This window comes from Metarhizium robertsii (assembly GCF_000187425.2).
Source record: "Metarhizium robertsii ARSEF 23 chromosome Unknown MAA_Scf_2, whole genome shotgun sequence".
Lineage (NCBI taxonomy): Eukaryota > Fungi > Ascomycota > Sordariomycetes > Hypocreales > Clavicipitaceae > Metarhizium > Metarhizium robertsii.
Genome location: NW_011942160.1, coordinates 1,571,089 through 1,596,687, shown reverse-complemented (window position 1 = coordinate 1,596,687; position 25,599 = coordinate 1,571,089). Strand labels below are relative to the sequence as shown.

At 51.7% G+C, this 25,599-nt stretch overlaps 8 protein-coding genes across 8 annotated transcripts; 3 read left to right on the top strand and 5 right to left on the bottom strand.

Moving 5' to 3' along the window:
- Positions 1-53: 53 nt before the first annotated feature.
- On the bottom strand, positions 54-968 carry MAA_05932 (Phosphoribosylformimino-5-aminoimidazole carboxamide ribotide isomerase, eukaryotic; the record flags this gene model as incomplete). Its single annotated transcript, XM_007823930.1, has 3 exons — positions 54-343; positions 415-604; positions 669-968. 3 exons carry the CDS (start codon positions 966-968, stop codon positions 54-56), a joined length of 780 nt encoding a protein of 259 aa, XP_007822121.1.
- A 473-nt stretch (positions 969-1,441) lies between these two features.
- On the bottom strand, positions 1,442-3,671 carry MAA_05933 (MFS general substrate transporter; the record flags this gene model as incomplete). Its single annotated transcript, XM_007823931.2, has 8 exons — positions 1,442-1,760; positions 1,824-1,877; positions 1,951-2,016; positions 2,079-2,436; positions 2,495-2,694; positions 2,768-3,250; positions 3,370-3,437; positions 3,504-3,671. 8 exons carry the CDS (start codon positions 3,669-3,671, stop codon positions 1,442-1,444), a joined length of 1,716 nt encoding a protein of 571 aa, XP_007822122.2.
- A 2,055-nt stretch (positions 3,672-5,726) lies between these two features.
- Positions 5,727-7,721, top strand: MAA_05934 (tryptophan synthase beta subunit-like PLP-dependent enzyme; the record flags this gene model as incomplete). The annotated part of the gene is made up of 7 exons (XM_007823932.1): positions 5,727-5,919; positions 5,987-6,179; positions 6,240-6,366; positions 6,425-6,515; positions 6,571-6,631; positions 6,690-7,050; positions 7,116-7,721. 7 exons carry the CDS (start codon positions 5,727-5,729, stop codon positions 7,719-7,721), a joined length of 1,632 nt encoding a protein of 543 aa, XP_007822123.1.
- A 693-nt stretch (positions 7,722-8,414) lies between these two features.
- MAA_05935 (hydroxyethylthiazole kinase) lies at positions 8,415-10,226 on the top strand (the record flags this gene model as incomplete). The annotated part of the gene is made up of 5 exons (XM_007823933.2): positions 8,415-8,691; positions 8,817-8,952; positions 9,006-9,324; positions 9,388-9,599; positions 9,665-10,226. 5 exons carry the CDS (start codon positions 8,415-8,417, stop codon positions 10,224-10,226), a joined length of 1,506 nt encoding a protein of 501 aa, XP_007822124.2.
- A 493-nt stretch (positions 10,227-10,719) lies between these two features.
- On the bottom strand, positions 10,720-12,828 carry MAA_05936 (thiamine biosynthetic bifunctional enzyme; the record flags this gene model as incomplete). Its single annotated transcript, XM_007823934.1, has 5 exons — positions 10,720-11,294; positions 11,356-11,627; positions 11,697-11,810; positions 11,949-12,533; positions 12,731-12,828. 5 exons carry the CDS (start codon positions 12,826-12,828, stop codon positions 10,720-10,722), a joined length of 1,644 nt encoding a protein of 547 aa, XP_007822125.1.
- A 1,503-nt stretch (positions 12,829-14,331) lies between these two features.
- MAA_05937 (5-aminolevulinate synthase) lies at positions 14,332-16,225 on the bottom strand (the record flags this gene model as incomplete). The annotated part of the gene is made up of 2 exons (XM_007823935.1): positions 14,332-15,818; positions 15,901-16,225. The coding sequence occupies 2 exons, from the start codon at positions 16,223-16,225 to the stop codon at positions 14,332-14,334; spliced, it is 1,812 nt and encodes a 603-aa protein (XP_007822126.1).
- A 945-nt stretch (positions 16,226-17,170) lies between these two features.
- Positions 17,171-22,261, bottom strand: MAA_05938 (SNF2-related protein; the record flags this gene model as incomplete). The annotated part of the gene is made up of 2 exons (XM_007823936.1): positions 17,171-17,734; positions 17,786-22,261. 2 exons carry the CDS (start codon positions 22,259-22,261, stop codon positions 17,171-17,173), a joined length of 5,040 nt encoding a protein of 1,679 aa, XP_007822127.1.
- A 1,430-nt stretch (positions 22,262-23,691) lies between these two features.
- On the top strand, positions 23,692-25,376 carry MAA_05939 (glutathione synthetase-like protein; the record flags this gene model as incomplete). Its single annotated transcript, XM_007823937.1, has 3 exons — positions 23,692-23,954; positions 24,065-24,140; positions 24,204-25,376. 3 exons carry the CDS (start codon positions 23,692-23,694, stop codon positions 25,374-25,376), a joined length of 1,512 nt encoding a protein of 503 aa, XP_007822128.1.
- Between the last annotated feature and the right edge of the window lie 223 nt (positions 25,377-25,599).

Genomic DNA, 25,599 nt, shown 5'->3' with positions numbered 1-25,599 from the left:
TCATCCTCTGTACATGTTCGTCACATTCCTCTTCTTTCTATCGTAGCATTTAGTTACTCCTCCTGCCTTCTATTCCAAACCACGCAATCATCAAACTTGACCCCGTTCCCACCAAAACAGTCCAATGCACTACCAATAGTCAGGTCGACTTTGCCCCCGCTGAGCCGCTTGACGAGATCCAGGTCTTCCAGATACCGCCCTCCACCGGCATAAGTGACGGGGATAGAGCACCACTCGGCCAGTCTCTCCACCAGCTTCTCGTCTATGCCCTTCTGCAGGCCCTCATTGTCTGCCGCATGAATCAAGAACTCGGAGCAATACGGCTCCAGGGCTTTGATAGATTCTGGTTCCACGGTCAGCCAAGCCGTCAACAAATTCCGTACCCTGGAGTCCCATTCCCGGCCAGCCACCTACCTTGATTGACCTCCATGTCCGTTATTGTTTGCCATTTGTCCATAGCCACAGACCATGAGGCCTCACCGCGCCGGCGACAACTCAGATCAATGACCAGTCTGTTCTTGTCGCCGCCCAAAGCTCCGAGAACAGCGTCTAGTCTTGACTGGCTAAATTTCCCTCCCGGGAAGAGATATGATGTGATAATGACCTGGTAGTGTTCCCTTTAGCCTCCGATATTGCGAGCCGTCTTCTGCCGGGCTCGTGGAACCAACCTTGGAAGCCCCCGCGTCCACCCACTCCTTTGCGTTTTTGTCGTTGATCCCGCCACCTACTTGCAAGTGACCCGGCCACGTCTGCAACGCCTGCTTGGCAGGCTCCGTGTTTCCCGGCCCCAGCATGATGACATGAGCGCCCTCGAGGGAATTGCTCCGGTACAACTCTGCAAAGTGAGACGGAGGGTGTTGTGACACATAATTCGTTTGCAGGGCCGACGAGGCGCTGTCGAGAGTCCCGCCGACAATCTGCTTAACCTGGCCGGCGTGTAGGTCTATACACGGTCGGAATCGTGTCATTATAACGGTTGAGCCGCGCTCAAGGCTTAAATGATGTAGTCTTGCTTGAGTATGGATGAGTTTTCATGCTGCGATGTGGATGGAGATGAGATGAAGTTGATGGTGGGGCTGATCAAAAGTGACGCAACAGCCGTTTGTCTCGGGAAGGAACTGGACCACGCCTAACTACCTAGGTAGACACTTACTCCTTCACTTTTTTTTTACTTTAACCTCGCACGCACACCGCATTGCAGTTTCAGAATCGAATATTCATTTATTGATTAAACACAGTCATGTAGACTATGCTCGTTAAATAAGTACTTTTAAACTTTTAAATCTTTTGAAATCCTCGGCATGACACTCTCCTTTTCCCGTCTAGTCCAGTCTGTCTATATTTTATCACGGCGGCCGTACTTTTAACCCACTCTAATCCAATTCTACAAAGCTGACAGAAAGAAGAAAAAAATCCTTTGAGCAATAACAGGTCATGAAATCTAAGCTGCCTCTTTCTTTTTCTTCTTCTCATCGTGAGCTTTTTGCGCCTCCTCCTTTAACTTTTGGTCATCCGGTCGACTCAACTCTACCTGCGGCATGAGGAAAAATGCCAGGACAAATGCAAATGCGGCCAAGGATGCGCCGACAATGAAAATAATACGGAACCCGCGTTTGTATGCCGGAAAAAGAATAGCTCTGACACGGTCGGCTTCTTCCGGAGACACTTCTCGGAGATATTCTTGTGGGTTGCTGAGTAGGACTTTGGCTGCCTTTGCATCCAGGTTAAGGGATGAAAATGCTCCAGCCAGAATGTTGTTGCTACACATTATCAGTACGTTGGTATACAGTAGGGAAGGGCTTCATGTGTAGGCTTTGGCTCACATTACAGTCCCAGAGACTGCAAGTCCAAGGGTTGACCCGAGGTTTCGGACGAAACTGTTGCACGCTGTTAACATCTGCCGGCTTAGGGGCGGGTTTTCCCAATCTCTCCTTTTCTTTCTGCACATACTTGCGAAATGAAGTAACGATGGCCATGTCGCGCCGCTCAACGCCAGCCTGTGTTGCAATCAATGCCCTGGGTGAGTTAGATGTGAAACTCCATATGAATATGTGCCAAGTGCGGCAGAATCAACTAACGGCTGTAGTGTGTTGCCAACTCCAACACCAATCAGTAAAGCGTAACCAATCTGTTTACCAAGTCCGGTGGTTTCGTCCAAAGTCGACATGAGACCAAGGCCAACGGCCCAGCATACCCAGCCAAATAAAATACATTCCCGATACCTGCCGATCCAGTGTACAATCAAGCCGGAGAGAGTGCTGCTGATAGTTTGAATGATGGTGATGGGAAGAAGAAGAGCTCCTGACTTTGTGGCAGAGTATCCATAGACGAGCTGGTAGAAGGACGGGACATAGTACACTTGCATGACAAAGTTCCATCCGTTGATGGCCATTGTTAGGCATGCGCCGTTGACGATCTTGGACTTGAAAATATGGACTGAGGCATGTTAGCGGCCCATGAGGCGAAAATTGACAGACAGAAGTGAGGCACTTACGAGGCACAAGAGGATACTTTGGTCCTTTCCACTGCCACAAAACGAAGCCAATCGAGACAACCACACCAATCACCATGGTGGTGATGACCTGTACGGAATTCCACGAGTATTCGCGACCTCCCCAAGTCATGCCCAGAATAAAGATGGTCATTCCGGCAAATGCCAGGAAGATTCCGCCGAAATCGACAGCCTTTAATTTTCTGAAGATGTGTTAAAAAGAGAGGAAATTAGACAAAAACCCCGGCTGGAGTATCGCAGCACAACGAGACTTACAGTTTCCAATCTCCCTGGACCTTCTTTAACGGCATGAAAAAGATGACACAGCCCGTCGTTAGGGCAGTCAATGGAAGATTGAGACGGAAAATCCACCGCCATGATTCAGAGGACTTGGACGAAAGAGCACCACCGATAACGGGGCCAATACCGTTTGCAATGGCTACAACAGCACCCTTGACACCTTCATCAGCTTGGAAACAAAGAGAAGGTTTGGCCGCAAGGTCCCTTACCAGAATTCCTTGGTACTTTCCTCTCTCTCGCAAAGGCACGACGTCACTGACAATGAGCTGTGCGACAGTCATCAAGCCACCGCCTCCAATGCCAGTAAAAGCGCGGAAGACGGTCAGTTGTAGCACGGATTGAGCAAGAGACGATGCCAAAGATCCGATGAAGAATATGGCGAGCCCAGTTAGCAGGACTACTTTGCGGGACCAAATGTCGGAGAGTCGGCCGTATAGCAATTGTCCCACGGTAGACGTTCTATCCGTCGCATTAGCGAATGTCCTTCTTCTGAACGTTGTAGAGGTACATGCATGAAATAACCACTAGCAATCCATGATACTTGGTCTGTTGATCCCAGAGCTCGTCCTATGATGTACAAACTTGTGGCGAGGGTGGTTTGGTCCATCAAAGCTAACAGGTCAACGCTGGCACAGGCGAGAAAGATCTGTGGCGGTCAGTATGAAGTCGACAGACAACGTGAGTTATTGTCAGCGAAATGGGTGCGTATTACTGTAATGATTGTTCTTTTGGGCACATAGTTCGTCTGCTCGTTGAACTGGTGTACCTTGGCGACTTCGCCGTCGCTATCAGACGATGCGGACGCATCGGCAGATGGACTTGCTGGCACACCTACCACCACGGCGAGTTCCTGTGCCTGGCTTGACGACTCTTTCCCCATTTTTTCCGATTCGAGGTGGCAATATGCTGCTGGTTTGATCAAGTGGTCATCGACTCATGGCCTCTTCGAGCGAGGGATGGCAATTTGAACTTGGAGACCAAGTTGGGTTTGCGAGAGGGACAAAGCAAGAATGGACTCGAGCGTGGCCAGGAATGAGTCGGTCGGGTTTTGCAAGCAGGTTGAAAAGCTTATCGATTACGACAAATAAACGACCGACAAACGACGTTTGCGAACCTGTATGACCAATAAATGTGAGGTATGAAACCGAATAATGTCAGGGTTTTGGTCGAGATCCCCTCGGCCCCTGTTCATCAACGACAAGGTTTGAGGGCCATTGAGCACGTACTTGGGTTGGGACGGTAATACTGACGTTGTATCAGAAGGGCGAGATCCGTCCATACGGCATGGCAATTTGTGAACAATGCGACCTACAGGCCCACGTCGCCAATCCCTGATAATGGTCTAGTCTCCCTTCTTGGCAGGTCTTGCCGTTGAGCAGTCAGCGAAAAAGCAACCATCCACGGGCTTGTATAGTTGTGGCCAGAACAAGCTTAACGAGATGGCAAGCCAAGCAAGTCCGATGAGTGGAGAAGCATAACACTTGGCTCCAACCGCGAAAGCCTACTTTACTTGTTCGATTGTCCGAATGGCTTCGTGACAGGCGGTCACATTGCTTCCGTCCCTACTTTGACCGTCTTTGCGGCCGTTGAAGACCCTCCGCGAGGTTGCCATGCCATGATATACAGCTCTATTCCGTGGCTACACAAACTCGCAGGTGAACTTTTACTGCATCCCTCACGGCGGTTAAGATTACCACCGTGGAGCGGGGGATGATATGTGCAGCAACCTTGAGAGACTTTGAGCGTATTTGAGAAGCCAGCTTTCCTATTCCAGAAGGATGTGGTTGGTGATTCCTGGTCTCAGGTAAAGAGATTAAGCTCAAACAGGGAGGAGATCGGCGCCGTCTGTAAGGGTCAAAAGTCAAAGCCCATCTCCACCAGCGACCGCGATCTTGGCGATTGGAAGTGTTCTGGGGAGGGAGGTGAAACTATCAGGGTGTGCTCTCGACCCCGAGGACAAGAAAAAAAAAAGCATCGTCAGGCCACGCTGCAAAGACTGCCTAAAGGTTGTGTGTGCTACTGGCCGGACGAACGAGGGACGTGTCGCATAAGCAGCACATCTTGCATCTCTACAATACCTTGGTGGTCTTATTACTACCCTGATGGACAGACATGGGTGAGTTTTTTTTTTTTTTAATTTTTCATTTCTTTGTTGCTAGCTCTATGTATGTATGACAGACAGTTCGCCCAGGACAACAAGGTACTTGTTAAGCAGTGTCAAATTATATCACAACGATTGGTATTTGAGTTATCCATCAGATAAGAAAACCCACACTTCGTCAACCCCAGCCGTTGGCCCATCTCGATCCCAGCAAGACATGTCGCTGTCTACCAACTTGCCAGTCTAGGCGCAGTATTACAACAAATTGCTGGCCCCTGGTTCTCTTGGCGGATGCAGCTGGTGACTGAAACCCAGTGGCGTGCTGTTCTAGACAAAGACATGCGAAGATCATGACAGCACGAAACCGCGGTTAGCGGACATGAGCTGTAGGACCGGCATGTAAGTCACGGCGAGCAGATGATCAGCAACCTCGTATCATTGGACGCAAGTAAGCATTACAAGCCACACAACGTTGCAGGAGCTAGAGGGGCTATTCAATAATGGAAGTGGATTTTGTAATGGCCGATGCGGGTTTTGCGTTGTTTTAGCTAGGTTTGCGGCGCCCGCTCGTTCTGACGCAAGGTTCCCGGTGATAGTTGGTCGCAGGGATGTCGACGACGACGACGGGATAAGTACCGTGGCTGCTCTTCCAAGTAGCCTTATTTTATTTGACGCCTTGACTTGGAAAAAACAAAGGGTGGTAGTCCGAGCTGCAACGGCATATACATACATGCATGTATATATATCAAGCACAAACAAAACCTGACCCTGAAAGACCGGACGAAAATACCACCAAAACGCATAGACAAATCAGAAGACGACTAGACGGCAGCCATGGGTAATGACAACTTCTTGAACGTCTACAAGGGGCCCGACTCGGTTCGGCAGTATTTCGATCCAGAGTCGTCGCCGCCAATGCCCCTGGTTGAGATACCGGACTGTCTCAACCCCTACCGCTCCGAGGGTATTCGCATCTACGCGAAGATGATGTCTATGCATCCCGCTAATAATGTCAAGTCAATGCCAGGTATATGACGGCGGCCACGAACTATTCCACTCATGTCATGTCTGTCTAACTCTTGGGTGTTTTGTAGCCCTCAATCTTTTGCAGAATAGCATCGTCCCAGACAAGACCAAGACTGTTGTCGAATACAGCTCCGGCTCAACCGTTCTTTCCATGTCCCTGATTGCCCGGGCATTCTATGGCCTGCCAGATGTCCGGGCTTTTCTTAGCAATAAGACTAGTCTTGCCAAGATTCGCCTGATGCAGCTGTTCGGAATCAACATGTACGTCATGACTTGGCTCTTGTTCATACCTTGACAACGGAGTACTCATATACATCCTAGCACACTGTTTGGCGGTCCCTCACAACCCGAACCTCTTGATGAGCGTGGTGGTATTCGGGCTGCGCAGAGATTGGCACAGACGTCTGACTCGGCGACTATTAACCCTAATCAATATGAAAACGACAACGTAAGTCAGGCCGCGATTCACTTTGTATACTTTATGCTAATATAACCCTGTCGTGTAGAACTGGAAGTCTCATGTCAAGTGGACGGGGCCTCAAATCTTGAGGCAGCTACCTGAAATTAACATCATCTGTGCAGGCATGGGCACTTCAGGTGAGCTCCCTGGCTCTTCATGTGTAAATGTAACCTTGCTAACTTGTGACTGAAGGTACCATGACTGGTCTTGGCACGTACTTCAAGGAGGCAAAGCCTAGCGTCTTCAGACTCGGGTGAGTGTAGTCTTGAAGCATTCGCCGCTCGATCGGAATCGCTAACACAACAAAACAGAGTCTGCACTGCAGCCGGTGACCGGGTCCCAGGACCCCGGTCGTACGCCCTGCTGGCACCTGTTGAGTTCCCTTGGAAAGCTGCCGTTGACCACATCGAGGAAGTTGGGTCGCACGACTCGTACTCTCTCTCCTTGGACATGATCCGAGAAGGTCTTGTTTGCGGACCCTCGTCCGGGTTCAACCTTAAAGGCCTCTTCCAGTTCATCGAGAAGCGCAAGGCAGAAGGCAATCTCTCCCAGTTGGCCGGGTCGGATGGCGAGATTCACTGTGCCTTCTTGTGCTGCGATTTGCCATACCAGTATGTAAGCGAGTACTTTGACAAACTGGGCGAGTCGTTTTTCCCATCCATCAAAAATGAGGTATGTGCCTGAAAAGCAGCCAACTGTCGGTCACTTTCCGTCATTCATGACTAATTTGAGATTAGGAACTCCTCGGCGTCGATGTCTACAGATATGACGAAGCCTGGGAACGAGACGCAGCCGACGCCCTCGCTGCCTTTTTTGGTGTCAGCAAAACTGTGAGCGGCGATGTGCTTTTGGAAAACAGCGCTGCTCGGCCCAAATCTGAAACTACAATCATTGATCTTCGCCAGGCGGCAGACTTTGAAGAATTCCACGTCCCCGGATCTACCAATGTGCCGTTCGTCCAGGCGGACCAGCCCAGTCCCTTCTCTGATCCTAGCACCCTTAAGGGGCTATGGACTAGGCTTGAAGAGACCTTTAAAGTCCCTCACCAAGACCTCCAGTCCCTTCTTCACGGCAAGCGTGTCTTGCTCCTGTGCTACGACGGCGACAGCTCCCGCGTGGCGAATAGTGTGCTCCGGGCTAAGGGGTACGAGACGGACAACATCAGGGGAGGATTCAAGGTCCTCCACCAGCTGAGAGATGAGGCGAAGCGCTCCCTTGCCAATGCGACGCAGCAGCAGGGCCAGATGTGGTTGAGACTAAGTAGTGAGACGGAGGGGATCACGCCGTCGCAGCCGAGCCAGATTTCGGTGTCTGTTCAACCATTGGGATCCGCTTCCGGCTAAGCGCATTACTCGAAAAGAAAAGGAAAAAAAAGACGCGCGTTGAAATGTTGTAAGATTGACGTGTCATTGACAGTGCATGAAAGATGGCTTATTGAATGTTTATTGAGAAAAAGTTGAGAGAAATGATGAAAAGATGTCATGTGCTTTTTGTGAGATGGAAATGGTTCTCTGCATAAGACGAAGGCTCAATGGTCTCACTGTGTCACATGAGTTTGAGCATGTTTCTCAAAATCGCTTATACGTTATGAGGATGATGAAGATTAAAGACGCCCAGCACAAAACATCAGGGGAAATAGAGGTAGAGAGGTAGTTTAAAATCACACTCAGATTGACGGAAGAGCAGCGCTATAAAGTATCTCTCATCTCTCTGCCTTGACCATTCACGCCTTCCTGCTCACATTGATTCAAATACAATCACCTTGGCCAACGTATTTTCTCGCCGAATGTCCCAGTAAACGGCCACAACGAATATCTTTCCACGATGACCCTCGAGTTAGAAGTTCAGAGCAGTCAAATACATCCAACATGCCCTATTTACCCGCGCCCATGGCCGACCGCGGCCCATAATTCTCCCCATTCGGGCAAACCACCACGAATGACCTCACCCGCACTTATCAATCTCCAACACAACCAACCCCTCCCTCTCCAGAGTCCAACCTCTCGTTGTCCAGTCCGTGCGGCGTGAACCAAAAAATGGCAGTAGATTACTCCGTCTACCTCGTCACCGACTCCACGCCCGCCATCCTGGGAGACAAAGACCTCATCAGCGTAGTCGAGGCCTCGCTGCGAGGCGGCGTAACCGTCGTCCAGTATCGCGACAAGCACAGCGCCAAAGAGGACGCCGTCGCCGTTGCCAAGAAGCTGCACCAGCTTACCCAGAGCCATGGTGTGCCGCTCCTGATCAACGACCGCGTCGATGTCGCCGTCGAGATTGGCTGTGAGGGCGTGCACATTGGGCAGGATGACATGGGTGAGTATGCATCTGCTCCCCCGAATACAGTCGACGATGTCGATATACGCACATGTATACTACACACATCGGGGCCCGAAAAAGGAGCAATTGGCTAATACTCCGCCTTGTTTACTAAACAAAAGAAATCCAACAAGCAAGGAAACTCCTGGGTCCGAACAAAATCATCGGCGTAACAGCGGGTTCCAAGGAAGAAGCCATAAGTGCGTGCCAAGCAGGCGCAGACTATCTCGGCCTTGGAACCGTCTACTCTACAGCCACGTATGGCTTCTTGCATCCCCCCTTGGCTCATCACAATCCTAACTCGCGAGCAGTAAAAAGGACACCAAATCCATCATTGGGCCCTCAGGCGTCGCGGACATCCTGGCCGCCCTCGACGCAGCAGGCCACTCGTCCATCCCCGCCGTGTGCATCGGCGGCGTCAACGCCTCCAACGCGTCCGCCGTCCTCGCGGGCTCCGCCTCGCCGCACAAGGCCCTCGATGGCCTCGCCGTCGTGAGTGCCATCATCGCCGCCGCCGACCCGGCCGCCGCGTCCAGAGACCTCCTGGGCAAGGTCATCACGGCCAAGATCCCCGACGTCGTTGCCGCCGTGGGCAGGAAAACCCCCCTGTCGCACAACATGACGAATCTGGTACTACTATGTCCTCCCCTTGAGCAGAAACGGACCTAACTAATGCCATGTACGTACATGTAGGTGGTGCAGAACTTTGCGGCCAACGTCGCCCTCTGCGTCGGCGCCAGCCCCATCATGTCCAACTACGCCGAGGAAGCCGCCGACCTGGCCAGGCTCGGCGGCGCGCTGGTCCTCAACATGGGCACCGTGACGCCAGAAGGCCTGAACAACTACGCCCAGGCGCTGAAAGCGTACAACCAGGCCAGGCGGCCCGTTGTCCTCGATCCCGTCGGGTACGCTCCCCCCTTCTCGTCTCTCAACCTCAACGCACAGCATCTAACGCCTCACGTGTCTCCAGCGCCGGAGCAACCTCTGTCCGCCGCGAGGCCGTGCAGACGCTCCTCGCATCGGGCACCTTCGCCGTGATCAAGGGCAACCAATCCGAGATCCAGACCGTGCACGGCGCGAGCGTGACCCAGCGCGGCGTCGACTCCTCCTCGTCGCTCACCATTCCACAGCGCGCCCGGCTCGTCCGCTCCCTCGCCCGTCAGCGGCGGTGCGTCGTCCTCCTCACCGGCCCGACGGACCTGATTAGCGACGGGAGGCGCACGCTGCGCGTCGACAACGGCCACGGGTACCTGGGCATGGTTACCGGCACGGGATGCACGCTCGGCACGACCGTCAGTGCCATGGCCGCCGCGTATGAGCAAGATGCCCTGGTCGCGACTGTTGCGGGAACCGTCATGTTTGGCCTGGCCGCCGAGATGGCTGCCCAGAGAGACCATGTCAGGGGGCCAGGGTCCTTTGTGCCCGCGTTTTTGGACGAGTTGTTTGGGATTCGAAAGGCGACAATGGAAGGGGATTCGACATGGCTTGCTCTGGCCAAGGTTGCGGCTGTTGATGTCGCCGACGACGAATGAAGGATATTCATTCCATCCAAAACTGCATGGGGGTTGGCTACGGGGCCAGAAAAGGTATATAGACACTTCGCATCAAGAGTCGTAAAATAATCATACTGTTCCACAATCTTACATTAGTCAGGGTAAAGTACAACTACATGTCCGCAGAAATGACTGTCCATTCCCTTCATATAAAAGCCGCTCATCCCGAATCGCTAATTCAAAATTGCAAACCAAACCGCTCCCCCCAAGAAGGGAAAAAATCACAAGGATATCTCATACGCTATGCAGAGCTCCAGTCCCGTCAATGCCTCCATTCCATTTTGAACTCCACCCCACTGTCGGTCACCATTTCCCAATCTCTTAATATTCATTATGGCCGTGTGGCAGGCCCTAATTGACCGTGGCCACAGTGGTGTTTGATGACGCGTGGTTGTACAACCAAAGCTCACCCGTGAACTCTAGTGGACGCCTTGGACGCCTCCATTATTTGCGTCGCAAGATGCAGTCTGGCTCATGAAGCCAAGTCAATGAGTCCCTGGCTGTCCTCCATTCCCCAGGGTGCCTCGTTCATTATGTCTCGCCATGCAACGGCTCCCATGTCGTCAACCATCTGTAGAGGTGACCCGCCATTTATGTGCATGCTCACAAGCTCTTGCGCCGTTCTCATTAACCGTACAAGGCGTTCCAGAGGGTCCTCAATTCCGCAGCGGTCTGGCGACAAAAGACCGCTTTTTCGCTTGGCAATAATCTCCATCAGATGGTCGATTTGCTTGCCAAAAATAACCGTCATATCCAGCTCCTTGGTGATGCTCGCCACATCCCACCCAGGCAATTGCAGGGTCAAAAGCTTGATGCCCGTAATGAGCGTGTAAGCCAAGTCGGAGGCAATGATACACAGGAAACGCGGCTTCTCGATCTCGGGCTCAGCGAATCGGATTTCGAAGAAGTCGCTGAGAGACTTAACGCAAGACCAAAGAAGTTGAAGGCGGTCAGAGACCTGCATATTATCGGGGCTGCAGCGCTGATCGGAGATGGCCATGTCTTTGAGGAGAATTTCGGCGACGTGAATATGGCACAGGAGGGTTGCTAGAGATTTAGAAGTTAGTTAAACTGTGAGGGGTAAAAAGTAAAGGAACTGAAAACGTACGATTTTGTGCAAGGCGTGGAGAAAGAGAGGCTCTAAAAGTGTCCAACTGGTCCTGGAATGACTGCACCACCATGACAAGAGGCAAAGACATGGGAGCCATGCCGTCAGAAGACACGGTGATTGAAATGGTCTGTGCAAGCTGCTGGATCTTGACCAGCTTAATGAGATACTCGTCAGAGGGGTACTCCATCGAGTTCTCGATGACCTTGCAGCAGTGGTCGAGTTGTGTAGTGCTCATGAGCACATCGGTTTTCTTATTGGTGGTGAAGATGCTGATAAGTTGACCCACCGATTAGAGTCTGGTGGCACATCCACATTCATTCGGCAAGAGAACAACTTACATGGTATTGAGATAGTAAGCACCGGCGTACGCCCTGAGGTGATCTAAAGGACCATACTTGGCATCCTCGCCCTGAGAGCCGTATGACATGGCAGTCAAGTTGACACACATGGACCTGGCCAAAAAAAGCAAGTTTGTAACCTGAGAACTCTTCAAAGCAAAATACCACCTAAAAACCCGGAAACAGTCAAATGTTAGTCACAGTCATAATGTTTGTGTACGATGATGCTGCACGACGATGCAGCTAACTTACCATCCAATCAACAGCTCAACAGCTTGTAGCATATCGAGACTTCTTGTCCCGTCAACGATAGACGCCTTGCCAATATCCGCCAAAAGCTCCTCCCCGAGCTTCACCTGTCTGGTGGCATCGAAAATGGTGGCGCTCACCATGACAGCCTTCCACAAGAATGGACGCTGCAGACGAAGGTCCGCCGATGACAGCTCCCGCGGGATGAGAACAAATGGGAAATATTCAGCAAACATCTCGCGGTAGACCATGAGAAGCATCTCGCTCTCAGCGGGCAGCGGCCAAGGCGAATCAAACTCCTTCATGACCTCGGGGCTCCATGCCGTGGCCTCGTAGCCGTCGTCCCCGGTAGGGCTGGGAGACGGGAAGAGATGTTCAAACGAGTACATGTCGGTCTTGTCAGAAGCCTTGGTGAACTGCTGTGGCGGCGACGCAGCTGAGACACTTTGGCCAGAGTTAGGCTGGGCGCCCTCAAACTGAGATGACAACTCATTGAGCCTCTTTTCGAGCTCAGCGACCCTCGACCTCTTGGGTCGCTTCTTGACCCGCGGCGGGGCAGGCGGGCGGGAGAAGCAATCTTTCTTGAGCCTATGGCATCTGTTGTGGTGAAGGAATCGAGTCAGCCAAGATGAACGGTTGAACGGTTCTAGATGCGCGAACAAGATGCTGAGGAGCTAGGGAACAGCTTTCCAGCCCTCCAGCTCCGAACAGGCCGAATGCCAATCCAGACGAAAGGAAGAAAGAAGAAGCATCAACTCGCAAACCAGCAAACTCATGTTGCTTACCTCTCGCACTTCTCCCCGCCATCGGCTCTGGGTATGCATCTGGCCTTTGCTTTGGCACAGGTGGTGCAGGCCTTGGGTCCCTTTTGTGTCGCTTGCATCTTGACCTTGCTGGACGGGAGCTGGTGATGAGAAAATCGGCAAGAGTTGCTGGAGGGAACGGGAACGATGTTGACGTTGGTTCTTGATGTGTAAGTCGCAAGTCAGGCTGTGAGGGAATGTGCTTGTCACCGCTGCATCCTGTCCTCGAACAAGACTCAAAGTGATGCAGCAAACGATGCAGATCCAGAAGGGCAAGGGAGGAAGTCCAAGGGGTAATAATAACTCCAGACACCAGACGGCCCCCGCATCATCAACAAGCACATGCACTTAGACACTCTAATTTGTGTTTGACGTCGAGGGCAGGAGGGCAAGACGAGGGCAAGAGCCACTTGAGCAGCTTGGCCTGGCCATTCCCGGGGTCTAGATGAAGTCCCACGCCAGAGCCGGCCCCAAGCCACCGACAAATGCGACTGTCAATGCCACGCACTTGGACAGCTTAGATCCACGCTGGTTCCACGCATCTGATGTTGCAGTCTCCATGGCATGCCCACGCCCACGAGTCCCAAGCTGTCGCAGAAGTGCCAGTCGCAGAGTCCCAGGCCCATTGTCCAACCGCACGAGCCGTCAACGGGAGTCAATGCGACTGGTTGGGGGGAGGAGCGGACACGGACCGCCATAATTGCACCGCGGGTCCGTTCCACCGCTGGCCACCGCTGGCCAGAGAGGTGGTCCCTGACTGACTCTCTCCCGCCCCTCCCATTGGCCCATTTCCCCGCCCGACACGTTCTTCCGCCCCGGAAATGGCACCGTCCTCGCAGCCATTGCCTCTTCTCTTCATCAGCCCCCCGATGGCTGGGCCGTTGGCTCATGGCTTTTCGCCCCAGCCGAGACATCTTGATCACCACACAAATCATCAATACGTAACTCGCCGCGACATGGCTCTGTGCCTGTCGACCCCTTGGCCGCCCAAACCACAACAGCCACGTCTATTACGCCATGTCAACCATAATAGTAGCATCACACACACTTGGCCACTTTTTCTCCAGACCATTCTTCACATGCCAGCGCTAGCACCAAAGTCTAACGTGAAAATCATCCTACAGATCTAGCCTAGCTTGCTTCCCCAACTCTTCCCCATGTTACGCTTGGGAAAGGGTTTCCGGGTTAGGTCTTCTGGTCATGGGGTTCAATATTGGCCCACACAACGGAGTCAATGTTACAATGTCACGGTTGGTAAAAGCTTGCTGGTCTTTTGTCAAACAGATGACCTGCATGCGGCACGAGAGTTGCCTTATGCAAGGTCACAATTCAATTGGTTTGCCTAGCCTGTGATTGCTCCATCGAGCATCTCCAGGGGTTACAAAATAAGTAATCGATTCAAAAATTTGTTGGGAGAGAACGGAAAAAGAGTTTGGCATGTGAAGGTGGGCAAGCCCTGCGACACCCCAAACTTGCAACGAATCCTGGTGCCTAAAACGAGTTCTGTGTCATCGCGACTTGACCTGAGACCACGTATTACGATTCATCATTGAATACGCAACAATTGGTTTCCTGCGCTCACATCAGTGAGCTGCGACGCCAGCGGTACGCGCTGTATTGCTCATCTCTCGCTCAAGCAGGGCCTCGGTGAACCCCCCTCCATTGTTGCCGTGGCCCGTAGCCATCATCTCCTTTGCTGCCTGCTCAACACCCAACTGCTTGTTTGTCCAAAGAGGCTCCTCCACCTTGCCCTGCTCACCAACTCCGATGAAGCCCCCCGCTGCGGCCCATTCTGAGGTGCGCTTGATTCCAAGGCGGCCCCAGATCTGGTCAACGGCTTCGACAAGCTCGTCCCGATATTCCTTAGTATGACCGGGCGTGGGCGTTATGCGGAGCCGTTCCTGTCCAACAGGAACAGTGGGGTAGTTGATCGACTGTACATAGATCTGATAGTCCTGGAGCAGCATATCGGATGCTGCCTTGGCCAGCTCAGCATTACCCACCAGAATGGGAATAATGTGAGATGGATTTGGGATGACTGGAATGTCCCGATTGTTGAGCTCTTCCTTGACAGCACGAGTATGTAATTGCTGCAGCTTACGATCACCGGCGTACTCCATCTGATACTCGATGGATGTCTTGGCGCCAGCCATGGTGGCAGGTGGAAGCGAGGTGGTGAAAATGAAGCCTGGGGCCAGCGATCGTATCATATCAACCAGCTTAGAGCTGCCGGCAATGTAACCCCCAACACAACCGTAAGCTTTGCCGAGAGTGCCCGTGATGATATCAACGCGATCCATGATGGTGCCTCGAGGCGATCCCTTTTGATGGGCTTCCCAGTCCAGATGTTCAGCCACGCCGGCTCCGTGAGGCCCATACATGCCAACGGCATGCACTTCGTCCAAAAATGTGATGGCGCCGTACTTGTCTGCCAAGTCGCAAATTTGCTCAATTGGCCCAATGGAGCCACACATACTGTACACGGATTCGAAAGCAATGATTTTTGGCACGTGAAGAGGCAGGGATGCAAGCTTAGCCTCGAGATCTGCAACGTCATTGTGCTTGAACACAATCTTCTTGGTGCCTGAATGACGGATGCCCTGAATCATGGACGCGTGGTTCAGACTATCGGACAAGATGACACAATCAGGCATCTTGCTCCCAAGGGTCGCAAGTGTGGCATCATTGGCCACGTAGCAGGAGCTAAAGACCAAGGCAGACTCTTTGGCGTGAAGTTTGGCAAGGGTGCCCTCCAGTTCAACAGCGTGCCTGTTGTGGCCAGAAATGTTTCGAGTACCGCCAGCACCGGCACCATACTCATCCAAAGTCTCCTTCATCTTGCTCAGCACTCGCTGGTTGCGGCCCATGCCAAGATAGTCATTGGCGCACCAAACCGTAACCCGGTCCTCCTTGTTGGCCATGTGGGCACGGGGGAACTCCTTGGCAAGACGATTGATGTTGTTGAAGTACCTGTAAGACTTGTCCTTGTGCTTCTTGTCCAGCTCGGAAGTGTAGAACCCTTCATAGTTGAACTTGCCAGCCGATCCAGTGTGGCCGTGGGCCAGATAGCCTGTATGAACCGTGGGTCAGCAAATTGATACCGTAGAAATAACATGGGGCGAACTCGAGAATGGAGTGACATTTGAGCGTACCATTTTCACGCTTCTCAAGAATCGGGGTGTCAACAGCGCGGGCCTCCTGGGTGCGGCTGGTATGGATACGAGCCTTGTTGACCTTGGCCTGGCCAGAGAAGGCACGAAGTCCAGCGGCGACAGCAACTCCGTTTCTGGCAGACTGGACGGCCATGGCCTTTCCCATGACGGGGCAGCGGTGAGCAAAGACCTGAAGCTTGGACATGGTGCCGCCGCATGGAGACGGCTTGGGGCGAGCCGAAGTAGACAAGGCCCGAAGAGTGGCGGGCGAGGCGGCCTTGAGGAAAGGACACATGGCCTTGGACTGACGGAGAACGCTATCCATGGTGTTGAAAATCAATCCGCAACTTCAGCGATCGTATTGTAGTCTTTGGACGAGATGGTTCTGGACAGCAGCGGTGGTTTTCCTGACGGGGGAGGATCCAAGCGCAATGCGGGCAAGCCGGGGACTCTGAGGCACCAGACGGCTCTGCCACAGTTGGAACGAGAGATTGACACCGTCGAGGGCGTCTACGCTCAATTGCAGAGTTCTGCCAAACAGCGTGTATAGCCAATACTCGGTGGTCAGGATGGTGAGGGTTTTTGGAAGAAGAAATTCGGGGGTTCATCGGCAAGTGTGAAGCAAAGCGTCTGGTCTGGTTTTGTCACAGGGTCGACCGGTACCACCGTCTTCCGCCATAGGAAGTCTGGGTCTGGTAAGCCGCCTCCATCGGCCCAGGGCTCCACCCTGACCATGGCTTTGGCCATTCCGAGTCGTTCGACTGGCGCAATTCTCGCCTGCACCGGCCCTGCACCAATATTTCCATGCACTTTGCAGCCCAGGGAAAGCTCCAGAATCTCGGGATCCTGTCAAATACCTTGGTTCTCATTGGCCATGCTCTGCCAGGCCTGTCCCCAAAAACCACCATCGCAGCCAAGGACCAAGGACCGGCTTGGGCCATGTGCCGGCTGTCACTTCTCCGCGACGCCGCGGGGTTTGACCTCGCCTCCGAATCCCGGCTCATGTTTCCTCCCAGCCCCTTCTCGTCTGCCAAAGGGCCACTCTCGTGTGTAATTAATTATGCGATTATCTTTCAGGTGCGGTTTACGACTCTGTTCATATAAGTAAACGAATAGCGATACTAGTACTGTGCTCTTTGGTCTTACAGAGGTATCACGGCGCAAAATGCAAAATGCCAAATAAAGAACGCCTGCCAGGACACCGTGATGCATTGCCTCCCCCACCTTGCTTGCATCTTTCCAGTCCTACAATATTATGCACACCCACAAATCAATTTTTGGCCTCCTGTACCGCCGTCTGATTCTGAGCCGGAGCCGGAGCCGGAGCCGCAAAGTCTTTTGATGGTGCAGTGCCCAACGTGCTGAGATACTTCTCCAATTCCCCAGCATCAGTTAGCGCCAGATATGACGCCTCAAGTTGCCCAGACATGACAGCCATAACAAATCTGTCCTGTTCAACCAAATTGCCAAGCGCCCGCCAATGTTGATTATCTGGCAGAAACCCAAACTTGTGGTCCCTGCGAATTGCATCTATTGAGTCAATCACCTTTTCCACAATTTCGGTCCGCGGCGTATCCAGGTGCGCAAGAGATCCGTCTTGGATAGTCTCCAGCTTCTTATACAACTTTTGCTTAAAATCTGCCTTGCCCGGATTCTTAATCTGAGAAATGAAGGGGTTCATCCAGTGTTTCGCCGCCGAACCTGGTGATCCAGACACGGGTCTGGTCTGCTCAACTTCTTGTGTTTTTGCCTGCGGGGCTTGAGTTGTGTCCTTTCCAAAGTAGGTGTGAGCCCCAAGTATGGGGAGGAGAAACGGCGTGGACACAGCGGTTCCCTACAGATATTGTTGTTAGTGGATGATCGTTCGACAGACTCGAAAACGTACCTCGGGAGCACTTGTAGACGGAGGCAATACCGTGCTTTCAATTATCGATCCCAGTGGTGCTGGTGGCGGTGACGCTTGCGGTTGGGGTTGGGGTTGGGTTTGAATGCTTGGGGTCACGTCCATCGGAATGTCGGTAGCACCATCCAAGGTTCGCCTGACCTCAAGGACAGCCCCATTATTCTTTGAGGATGAAGAACTCTGCTCCATATATGAGGTGTGATGTTGTCGAAACTGCCTCTCTTCCATCTCTCGCTGCCTTCTCTTATATTCTTCAGGATCTTTCAACCGAAGTCCGTTCAATGCAGCCATATCGTTAGCCTCCTTTTGCTCCTCCGCCGACAACGGAGCCTTAGCATCTTCCTCCTCAAAAGTCTCAGTGGACATGATCTTGCGAATAGCATCATTTTGGGTATCATACGCAATTAATCTGTCAAGAATAGAGTCTCTTTTTAGAAACTGTGTCAAGTTCTCCTTCCTGATTTCTTTGATATCATGCTTGAGTTCTGTCACTCTATTACCCCAGCTGATTGGGTTTTTCTTGTCAACAACACGAGTCGCCAGCTGTGTCTTGAAAATCGCTCTCCCGTGAAGGTCTTGTTCAAACGTTCCTGCGGTAACAAAGTAGTAGACACTGACAGGCTTGCTTTGGCCAATTCGATAGGAGCGTCCGATGGCTTGTTGCTCGTGTACCGGATTCCACTTGGAATCGAGGATCACCACTTTGTTAGCGCCTTGTATATTGAGACCTACGCCGCCGGCTCTTGTGGAGATAAGATAGACCTCTGTATGATTTGCGTTGAACTTCTTGATCTCCTCTTGGCGTTTCGCTATAGGGGTTTTACCATCCAGGCGACTAAAGAGGCGCTTCTGTTCTTGAAATAGCCCAGACAAGTAATTCAACGTGGGTATCGAGTGACTGAACACCAGCACTTTGTCTTTCGACCTTTTGGCATCATCCAATATTTGTATGAGAAGCTCAACTTTGGTGGATAAGGATGGACATCTGGTCTCAATTCTGGCAAACTCTGCTAACACGGCAGGTATGATGCCAGGAGGAAGGCCTGCCTTTTGCTTAGATTCTGCCTTGGGTGGATCCTGAGTCTCAATCGCCTTTTCATAGAATGCATAAGGGTGATTGCAGAGCAACGTAAGATCGTTTGTGACTCGAAAGACTGCGCCTTTCAACTCCGCTTCGCCCTGTATATAACCCACTGATTCCCCGCGAATGATTTGTGCAAAAAGATTATAGAGCTTGACCTGCAAAGGCTTGGGCTTAACGCATATAACAAACTCCTGCTTCGACGGCAAGTCTTTTTGCATGCAGGTGTTCACTGTGGCCCGGTGTACTTTTGGAGCCACGATCTGTTTCAGAGCCTCAAGCTTTTTCAATGCTTTGCGTTTATCAACGCCTGAGCTTCCTAAATCCACGCCGTGCGATATAGGATTCGAATAGATTTCACGGAACTCTTCCACAGGACCAAGGAAATTTGGCGCTACCCAATTGATCATGAAGTAATATTCTTCAATATTGTTGGCCAGGGGTGACCCGGTCATGGCGATCCGACTGGTTGCTCGAAAGCGTGAGCAAACCAGGTTAAGCCTCGACTTAGGATTCTTGAGCGCGTGAGCTTCATCGGCAATAACAATGTTTGGCTCGTCAAAAATGGATAGCAAAGATCGTTCTTTGTCTAATTCATCCGACACTCTTCGCAGCATGGGATATCCGATAACCAAAACACCACCCGTCTGGGACCACTCTTGAACGGCAGTAAGGCGTTCTTCAATAGAGAGCGTCGAATCAATCACATGAAGATCTCCAAGAACTCGGTCATTATCCCAAATCAGAATCTCGTCCACCCAGTTATTCACCAGCCCGGCTGGGCATGTCACCAGGGTCTTTGACTGACGAAGGTCTTCCGGGATTTGTGAGACTATACTCTTGTCGGAAGACTTGCTTGATTCTTGAATCGCCACGAGCAGAGTGATGACTTGCATTGTCTTTCCGAGGCCCATACTATGCGACAAGAGGCATCCTTGGCGAAGTTCAGGATCCTGTATAATCTGATTCCACATGAATCGAACGCCATCTATTTGATGATCTTTGATTCTAGGGCCAATCTCGTTGTTAATATAAATAAATGATTGGTCGTCTTGCTTACTCTCATTTATGATCAATCGAGATTTGTCGGACGCAATCTGGCCATTTTCTCCCAAATTTGCACGAAGACGAAGCCTTCGAGCCTCCTGCTCCTCTTGTCGACGGATTTCACGCTCTCTGATGTCTACAGCCTCTTTATTGCGGACGATTTCCTTGGGTGCAGCCTTTCGAGGTGGTTTGGACTTGTGCGCTTGCCCAAGCAAAGAAGCCTCATCCTCACCAGCATCATCACCGAGTACTTCATCATCGTCAAGTTCTTCCTCCCTATAAATCTGGTTATCTTGGGGGAACAGTGGCGCCATTTTCTTGAGGAATGCATGAAAGATATTCCAAGAGCTATGGTTTTCTTTTGCCTTCAGCTTTGTAATTTGGGAAGGCTTTAGGTCTGCTAATCGAGTCTCTTTGAGGTTTTTTATTTTGAGAAAACACAAAAACAATCTGGAGACATCAAATGCCAGAGACTCCGGGCTTGTGAAACGCAGATGATCCAAGTTTTTGAGAGGATCAGATATGTGCTTCAGAATTGTGGCTTTGAAAGACTCATGTGCCTCACAGACTCGAACGTGTCCAAAAATTGCAGATCTTCGCAGGTGCCCTAACTTCCACAGCAGAGTAATTGTTAGAGCGAACCGTTCCTTTTCCTTGGTCCAGTGGCTGATCGGAAAGCTGATGATCTTCTCAACATCTCGATACTTTTCAGCCCACGATGAGGCTTGTGGCTGCTTAACTGACTCGTCTCCGCTGGGATCTTCTTTGATCATGGGAGTACTGTCGGGTCGCACTTTCGTAGGAGTGTCCAAGTCCACCGAATCAACGACATTTGCAGACCACTTAACGGGAGACGAAGCTCGAGTAGATGCGGTCTGTGTAAGATCAATATACACCGGAGACTCGACCAGAATTGGGCTTGGTGTTCGATTGACTTTGCTGGGAATAGCATGCTGAGCCTCTTTGATTGGCGTGACTGGCGGAATTGGCTCGTCATCAACGATGAATGCGTCCTCATCTGAACTAGTCAGGACTTCTCCATCTGACAGCTCTATATGTGTTCGTTTTGGACATGTAACCGAACGCCTGGGTAGCGAAATTGGTTTGGGCGGTGGGATTCGAGACTCCAGAGTGTCTGCTACCCAACACTGGTAAAGCTTGTCTTCGACATTTTGCTCCAGCAAACGTGCCTGAAATCGAACCTGCTTTTCTTTTTCCCACGTTTGCTTCAGAATACCTCTCTCCAACTTCTTGATTCTTTCGTCATAGAACTTGGCTTGTGCCCTAGCTTCCAAAATGCGGTGCGTCTTGGCGCCCCGTCTTGACGCATCAACCCACAAAGCGTTGGCTTTGTTTTGATATCTAGGCTTCTTCTTCTCAGTCCAGTTGTTCGTCATTTCTAAAACCGATTCGTCCAGAAGCTGTCGTACTCGATCTTGTGATAGACTTTTCGAGGCGTTACTCCCCTCGAGATTTTCAGACATCTGAGCCAATTCCGTCTTTTCAGCTTCCATCTCTCTTAAGGTTTCCTCATCGACTTCATCTGGGATATCATCCAGGTCCAGGACCTTATCACCTTCGGTAGATGACTGTCTCAAAGCGTCGAGGGTCACTCCAGCATCCACCATGGCTATTTTCTTGCCGTTTTCCACCAAGACACGTCTCATAATCTTATTGATAGCGAGCCGTCTACCAGGGGGGAATCGAGTGGGTGCTGGTGTGCAAAGGGCATCACCTTCACCCTGAATCTGGAGTGTTAAAGCATCTGAGTGTGATTTGACCTCCCTCTGAGAAATGGCCCCAGGTCCAAGATATGCAAACTCATCAGCAGTATCCCATGGGTACGAGTTCAACGAATCGCTACTTAATATATCGGCCTCGGTTGCAATCGGAGCTGGTACGATATTAAGAGGCTCTTCTTGTAATAATTCAGGAGCAACTCGTTTCCTTTTTAGTTGCTTAACAGGACTGTTCGCGTCCACGACAGGTGACACTCCGCTGGGCAGAGACAACGATTCCGTCGTAGGAGCAGCGCCGACGTCCGTGGAATGGGCCCTTCCGCTATCAGCACCAAGCATGCTCAGCTCAGGGGTGTGCAAAGTACGTCCCGGATCCACAACCTGGAGTGGTAGAGGCGTAGAAGGAAATATTTTGCTGAACGAGTTCCTTGGCGTTGTCCATGGGAGAAGGAGATCAAACTGGGGAGTCCTCTGGGTTGAATACGAAGCCTCCCGGTCACGGCTACGCACGTCGCGTTCTTCGTGGCTGCTGATTTCTACGTTGTCCAGTTTCCACCGGCGGAAGGCTGGGCTCCTGGCACGCAGCTTCATGATGGCTTCCCCCAAGGCATTTTTGTGTCGGGCTAATTGAACATGAAGGAGCTGGAAAAGTTCGTTCCGCAAGTCGTGTGCGTTCGTGAGTCCAACGAGGTCATATGTCAAAAGCGTATGCCCATCGATTTCATTCTCCTGGAGCTTTGCGGCTAATATCTCCGGATTGCGTGTACAAGGACGGCTGAGATGACATAGCTCATTTGCGACCGCGCTCACATCCCATAAAAAGGGGTCTGTCGACTGAATTCCGTCCATTTGACGACATGAGAAGTCTATGAGTCAGCTTTGTCTAAAAATAATTGCGTTAGTATCAGTGACCTGGATGCGAAGCACATGCGGCAGGTTGTTAAAATTTTCATCTCATCTAAGGTCCAAAGATGTGCTCAAGACCGTCGATATAGCTATGCCACTGCCCCCGCATACTTTCTAGACGCCGCAAATGAAAAATAAAATAAAAAACATCATATGAGGTGAGCATACCTGCAATCTAAGCAGTCTAAAATGTACCTTGATATCCTGAAGACAAGAAGCAAGTCGGTGATGACCACGTCTCGGCCAAGGAGAACTCAAAACTACGTGAGACTGAAGAAAGAGTTGCTGTTCGTGTTGTTTGGGCCGATGATTGAAAACATCATGACATCGCCTACAACGGATTTACACAACTGAGTGTTGCATGCCAAAGATGCTAAAGACAAACAGTTAACGCGTTGGCGGTGGCGAAGGAAACCTGGCTTGGCATACATCGTTTGCTAGCTGTGCCAGCTGCCCCACGAGCCCTCCTGAAGGTCTGACAGCTGTCGCTGGGTGGCTACGAGAACTGGCACGTGACACGAGCGAAGTCGGGGAGCGTGGCCATAAACGCGGCCATGAAGGAGGCCATGAAGGTGTTCCTCACCCGGTCAATGGCCGCTTCATTTTTTCACATTTGACAATTTCAGCTCCCAAAAGTCGTAGATGCCACGGCTGCTTGGGTCTAAATCCTTGTTGCGCTGCGACTGTGAGACTATGGCGTGTGGATGCCGATCCAGGTTCTGGCCGTTGCTCCAATAGGTGCTGCAATAGCGCGAGACACCATGCCTCATCCATCCTCACAATCCGCAAGTCAGACGGTTCGTGTGTAGGGAGTAGAGTCTTGTGAACCATGGACATTTCACAGATCACTGCTGTAATTGTGTGTACGCACAGTCTTGTATTTTTAAACGTTGCAAAGCCACCCGTGAAAAACACCACGTTCCCGCCCATGATACCCACTTCAGCATCCCAGAAAGCCATTACTAATAATCCATTCCCTCAACTACACGCCAACTCTCACCAGCCACTGCTTCCAACCCAAGTCTCGACTCGAGTTCCATGCCCTCTGGGTGTCCATCTATCCGTCACACTGTCTTTTTGTCTCATCTTCCAGTCCAATCGTTTGCCCTCCAACCATGACCTCGGGCCATGACGCTGAACCATCCCGGCAGTATCCGCCAGCAACAACTCCCGAAGAGCTCGACCACCTCGTCGAGGTCATCAAGGACTGGGCGATTGGCAACGGTCTCGCGGTTCGGACACCGCCAGCGGTAATTTCTTCGGAAGCAGATCCAACCAGGATAACTGCTGTGCCCGCACCCGTGACACTGTTTCCGACGGCCTTTCCCCGCCAAGCCTTTCTGCAAGGTCAGAAGGCGCAGAACGCATACAACGAGTTGTATGCTGCCGTGAGCAGAGATGAGAATTTCTTGGCAGATGTCGTGAAGCAGCAAGTTCACCGAACCACGGATCTTACGGGGGAACACGCTGCTAACTCCTGTCGCCTAGGGTCATTGATGGCGACGACTTTGTCCGTGATCTGTGGGCGGTCCATGAGACTGTCAAGTCAGAAGGATACACCCAGGTAAGCGTCAACCAGCCGAAGAAAGAATTTGACTAGACTATCAGCCCTTCCTAACTGGACAAGCCGCTTTCATTGGGTCTCTTCCGATCTGATTACATGGTACACGAGCACAAATCTAGCGAGTCGCCCACGGCGCAAGCAAAACAGGTAGAGTTCAACACCATTGCTGCATCATTCGGCGGCCTATCCGTATATGCCTCCAGGCTGCACAACTTTCTGGCAAAAACCGAGTATCCTCTCCTCGGCCAGCCCCTGGCCCCAGAGACCCTGGATCTTCCCGCAAACAACACTATCGAGGGTTTGGCTGGCGGAATTGAGGCGGCTTATCACGCGTATGGCGTTTCCGAACTGGGAAACGTCAAATGCGTGATCTTTCTAGTCCAAGGTGGCGAGCGCAACGTCTTTGACCAGCGCCATCTGGAGTATCAAATTTCCAAGTCGTCGCCCACCATACCTGTCTTCCGGCTAGCCTTCACAGACATCATGAAGCACACTTCTATTGCCAAAAGCCCCAAGCGCCAGCTTCTCTACACGCTCCCCAGAAACGGGAACAGGGTCTTTGAGGTGGCCGTTGTGTATATGCGGGGCGGCTATGGTCCTGACGACTATCCGAATCAGCAAACGTGGGATGCTAGGTGTCATCTTGAACGCTCGCATGCCATCAAGTGCCCCACGGTCCTAACACAGGTAGCCGGCATCAAGAAAGTGCAGCAGGTTCTTGCAACCCCTCGACCGTCGTCTGAGCCGTCGATCCTCAGTAAATTCATCAAGGATGACACGCCGTCCGCCATTGCTCTATGGAACACATTCACCAACATTTACCCCATGGACACGTCGGATGTGGGCTTGGAGGCACGCAAGAAGGCTCTCGATCCCGAACAGTGCGTCGATTATGTTTTGAAGCCGCAGAGGGAAGGGGGCGGAAACAACATCTACGGAAGCGCGATTCCTGGGTTCTTGAAGACAGTGCCAGAGGCTCACTGGAATTCGTACATTCTAATGGAGCTTATTAAAGCGCCGGCCGAAAACAACTTCATCCTGCGCAATGGAGCCATTGAAAAAGGTCGAGTGATTTCTGAGCTCGGGGTATATGGCACCTGCCTTTGGAACCAGGAGACGGGAGAAGTCATTCGAAATGAACAGGCGGGCTGGCTCCTCAGAACCAAGGGCGAAGAAAGCCAAGAGGGAGGCGTTGCTGCCGGATACGGTTGCATGGACAGCGTGTCGCTGACGTGATGATGGCGCGTCACGGCGCCAAAGATGGAGGCAGAAGCTGGAGCGCAAGATGCTCGGGATTCTACTTGGAAACATAGACAGTTATTCATCCGCGGCGCGATGGATACGTTTCAAAATATATTAAATGTTGTCATGGCACTACATAGCCTGGTATCGCCCATATTTGTACAAGAGGAGTCTTACAGGTCCAATCCTAGTCGGAAAACACATAAACGTCTGACAA